General features: G+C 46.7%; 1 protein-coding gene across 1 annotated transcript; it reads left to right on the top strand.

Moving 5' to 3' along the window:
• The first annotated feature begins 1,669 nt into the window (after window positions 1–1,669).
• LOC105966903 (uncharacterized) lies at window positions 1,670–2,890 on the top strand. The gene has a single exon (XM_012991477.2). The coding sequence runs from the start codon at window positions 1,670–1,672 to the stop codon at window positions 2,888–2,890; it is 1,221 nt and encodes a 406-aa protein (XP_012846931.1).
• Window positions 2,891–4,955: the final 2,065 nt, after the last annotated feature.

Here is a 4,955-nt window from a genome sequence, read left to right as displayed (position 1 = left end):
AAGCCTATAAAAGCAACAAGTCCCCACACCATAAGCACGAAATTCGACACCACAAAAAGCGAGGAACGAAGATCAACGAAGACTCAAGCATAGTTTTTCTTATTTAATTTATTTATTTTATTTTATTTATCATAAGAATCACGAGTAGCTAAGTCTTTATTTCTAGGATTTTATTTGGAACCCTATGTGGGATTTATGAACCCTTTTCTATGATTTTATGCAAGTTTTAACTCCGGATTATTTCTTCTACTTGTTTTATTAAGTTCATGAAACTGGCCACTTTATGCGCTTTTATGTTATTGTTAATCGCATGAATCGGAAGATCGGGTTAATAAATAGAACTGTGGTAGAAGAGCCTTTGTGGTATTAACATAGGAATATAGTTAATTTCTTAGGTAGCCATTATTGAGATTTGTGCTTAATGCTGTGTTCTAGAATTAATTGCATAGGAATATAGTAATTGAATCTAGAATATTAGAATTGTAATACACGCGGAAGCGGGTTATGATTATTTTAGCATCTCAGGTTAATAATCCGGGTTAATTGCTTGCATAATTGAAGGAATTGGGGGAATAATAATCACATAGGGGGAAAAATAAAATCCTAGGCTCGTTTACTCTGATAAATAGAATCCGTTTTAATTGCTTTCTTGTTTTTGTCTTTTTAATTGCTTTAGTTTAATTTCGCTTATTAATCATCTTTCGACTGTGTAGGGTGGGCTTGATAATAATTGGTAGAATTTAGCGTCTAGGATTAGATAATTAAATATTCCCTGTGGGTTCGATATCCGGACTTAATTGTCCACTATATTACTTGTACGATACGTGCACTTGCGTGTAGGTTTTCGACCAACACTTTGCTCTCCCAGCTCGTTTTCTACACTACCCTAGGTGATCTAAGAAATTAGCATCATCTGTTTGGCGCCGTCTGTGGGAACGATGCAAACCAGATCACGTAGCCAACAAGATCCTCCTGAGGCGTCTGCTCGGAGAGAAAATGACACAGCTAGCAACCTCCCAGTCCGTGGAGGATCTGGCTTGCCACCTCCTCCACGTGCTGCGGACCCTCCTCGCGAGGTTCAGGTGATCCCCCCTCGGGACCCACCACTCGCCGATCCGCCACTCCCTGCTCCTCGAACGGTTCAAATAACTGAGGATGCGCTCCAACGCATGATAGCATAAGCCTCAACTCGCGCCGCCACCGAAGCCGTGACTCAATATATCGCCACGATGGGATCAAACGCTCCCAATGTGATACCTGTGCCAGCTCCACCAGTGGTGCAACCTATGGCACCACCGCCAGTTCAGAATCAAATAAGTGTATCATCCTCCACCTCGGACCCACGGTCCCGAGTGCAGCTATCCACCAATCACAGGGGGGGCACAGCCCCGACAGCAACGTCAGCGCTCACCCCCACGGGGGAATGCGTCCCCACAGAGACTCCCTCTCTTTAATGAGGGAGAAGGCGAGATAAACAGTAGAATGTCTCGCCAAATTCCTTTCCCCCAACCGAATAATCCAATGGGTGAAAGAATGACCGTCCCAGTAAGCGCAGTCCTTCACCATAGACATTCTCAACGAGGTATTACCTCAAGGAGTGAAGATCTCGGGGTTACCTCAATTTGAAGGGACCACCGATCCACAAGAGCATATAGAGAAATTCAATGCCATGGCGGATTTATACGGCCCGACGGACGCAGTGATGTGCAAAATGTTCCGCACCACTCTCTCAAATAGAGCTATGAATTGGTTCAACTCTCTACCCACAAGATCGATTGACACCTTCGCTCGGTTGTCAACACGGTTCACCAATCAATTCGCCATCAACAAGCAGTATGCCAAGACCCCAGCCCACATTTTCTCTGTAGTACAGAGAGATAACGAAACGCTCCGCAACTACATCAAGCGTTTCGTAGAAGCCGTCCATGAAGTCCCCAGTGTAGGGCAAGACATGCTGTCTGGGATTATGCAACAAAACTTGAAGCCAGGTAGATTCAAAGAATCAATCGCCGGAAGGCCTCCAGGCAATCTAGAGGAATTGCTGAATCGAGCCGAAAAATATGTACAGATAGAGGAAGCCTCTACCCATGCTCCTCCTAAAAGGAAAAGGGAAGATGACCGTCAGGACAATAGGAGGCGGGATGATCGACGTCCACCACTTCCACCTCAAGGTCAACCATCTTCCTCCTACAATAGGTTCACGCCGCTAAACACTCGCCTCACTGAAATCCTCCACGTGATAGAACAAAGAGGTTTAGCAGAGCTTCCACGTCCTATGCAGCCAAATGCAAAACAAGAAAAGTCGGACTGCTACTGTCGATTCCACAAGGATAGAGGACATACTACCGAGGATTGTGCACAACTCAAGGTAGCCATTGAAAGATTGATCAAGCAGGGCCACTTAGGCGAGTACATCGATAAGACTCGAAACAAGCTGCGTGATGACCTCCCACGCCGAGATAACAATCGAGATCAAACACAACGAAGAGAGGAGGGAAGTCATCGGCGAGGACAAGATAACAATGACAATCAACCCACCCTGGGAGCCATTAACTTTATCTCCGGAGGACCGGCGGGTGGCGATTCACAAAATGCGAGACGCAACCTCGCTCGGTCAGCACGTATGAATCAAGAGCATGCCTCTTCGTCCGCCTCTATCTACCAGATACGAAGACCTGATCATAGCATAATCTTCAACTCTTCGGACCTTGAAGGTCAAGATGAATATCATGTTGATACACTGGTGATCACAGCATCGGCCGCCAATTTCCTGGTTAAGAAGATATTGGTGGACGGTGGAAGCTCAGCCGACATAATATATCTCCACGCTTTCAAGCAACTAGGCATAGATAATGCCCAGTTTAACCCCATCTCCACGCCCCTAAAATGATTCACGGGAGAGGGCGTGTTATCCATGGGTGAAGTGGAATTGCCTATCTCCTTAGGGGAAAACCCTTGTCGAATCACCAAGATAATCAAATTTCTCATCGTCGACAAGTCGTCCCCTTACAATGTCATCCTAGGGAGGCCAGCAATCCACACATTCAAGTCAGTGCCTTCATCCTACCATCAAAAGTGGAAATTCTCCACTCCTTATGGAATGGGGGAAGTATTGGGAGATCGACGTCTCGCCTGAGAATACTATGCAAGGGCCCTACGAGAACCTTCCAAGAAGCCTAAACCGTCCGGAAGGGGAGACGACACTCAAAAATCCGACAAACGGAAGTGGGTCAACGTAATCATCCAGGATGATAAAGAAATCCTTATCAGTGTACCAGACGACAGCATCAAGCTAGCAGCCGTCGAAGAGCTTAAGGTCATAGAGCTCACACCCGGAGATGATTCCAAGCTTATACGAATCGGATCCGATCTAGATCCAAAGACGGAACAACAGCTAATCAACTTCCTACGACACAATGGAGATGTGTTCGCATGGAAAGCCCAAGATTTGACGGGCATTCCTCCTCAGGTAGCTCTACACCGGCTCAACGTCGACAAAAGTTTGAAGCCAGTCAAACAAAGGAAACGGACATTTGGTCCCGAACGCAACAAGCATATCAAAGCGGAAGTGGCAAAACTTCTTGAGGCAGGACATATACGACCAGTTTAGTATCCTGAATGGTTGTCGAACGTAGTACTCGTTCCCAAGCCGGGTGGCAAGTGGAGATTATGCGTAGACTTCACTGACCTCAACAAAGCTTGCCCTAAGGACCCATTTCCTCTACCTAGAATCGACCAACTCATCGATTCGACCTCGGGGTGCGAGCTCCTCAGCTTCCTCGATGCATATCAAGGGTACAACCAGATCTTACTCGCACCAGAAGATCAAGGGAGGGCTAGTTTCTTCACTGACCAAGGCATCTACTGCTATCAAGTCATGCCTTTCGGGTTAAAAAACGCGGGATCCACTTACCAGCGTCTAGTGAACACAATGTTCGCAGACCAGATCGGTAAGAATATGGAGGTGTACATCGACGACATGCTCGTCAAAAGTGTCAAGGTCTCGGACCATTTAACTGATTTGGATCAATGTTTTGCCACCCTGCGAAAATATAAGATGAAGCTCAACCCCCTCAAATGTTCATTCGGAGTTCGGGGAGGCAAATTTTTGGGATATATGATTTCGCAGCGGGGAATCGAAGCTAATCCCGCAAAAATCGAAGCAATCACCTCCATGCCTCCACCAACATCTATCAAGAAAGTCCAACAGCTTAACGGTTGTTTGGCGTCTTTGAATAGATTCATTTCTAGATCAGCAGACAAGGCCCTCCCCTTCTTCAAGATTTTAAGGGGAGGAAAGAAATTCGAATGGGATGAAGCATGTCAAAAAGCATTCATTGAGCTGAAGTTGTATCTCGCATCCCCACCCTTGCTCACAAAACCTCAGCCAGGAGACACCCTCCTACTGTACTTAGCTACCTCAGCTGATGCCATCAGCGCAGTCCTCATCCGAGATGGAGGAAAAGGTCACCAACCCATATATTACATTAGTCGCGCCCTTCAAGGAGCCGAACAACTCTATACCAATATGGAAAAGCTCGCTCTTGCCCTCATCAACGCAGCTCGGAAGCTTCGACCTTACTTCCAGTCACATCAAGTGGTGGTTCTCACCAATTATCCTCTGAAGCAGATACTAAGGAGTCCCGAGACATCCGGGCGATTGGCAAAGTGGGCGATAGAGCTAAGTGAATATGGGGTGGAATTCAAACCCCGCCCCTCTATCAAAGCGCAAGTACTGGCTGACTTTCTAGTCGAAATGACCTCAGTAGAAGGAAACACCTCTATACCTACTTGGTTTGTCAGCGTCGACGGATCTTCCACTGCCACAGGAGGTGGATCGGGTATCGTCCTAACAAACCCTGACGGAGACGAGTTCGAATATGCTCAACGATTCGAATTCACAGCCTCAAACAACGTCGCTGAATACGAAGCACTGATAGCAGGAATCCGCCTCG

The sequence above is a fragment of the Erythranthe guttata genome, chromosome 9, assembly GCF_056151865.1.
Source record: "Erythranthe guttata isolate IM_541 chromosome 9, IM_541, whole genome shotgun sequence".
NCBI lineage: Eukaryota > Viridiplantae > Streptophyta > Magnoliopsida > Lamiales > Phrymaceae > Erythranthe > Erythranthe guttata.
The sequence above is the reverse complement of the archived record's forward strand: the minus strand, read 5'-3'. Positions and strand labels throughout refer to the sequence as shown.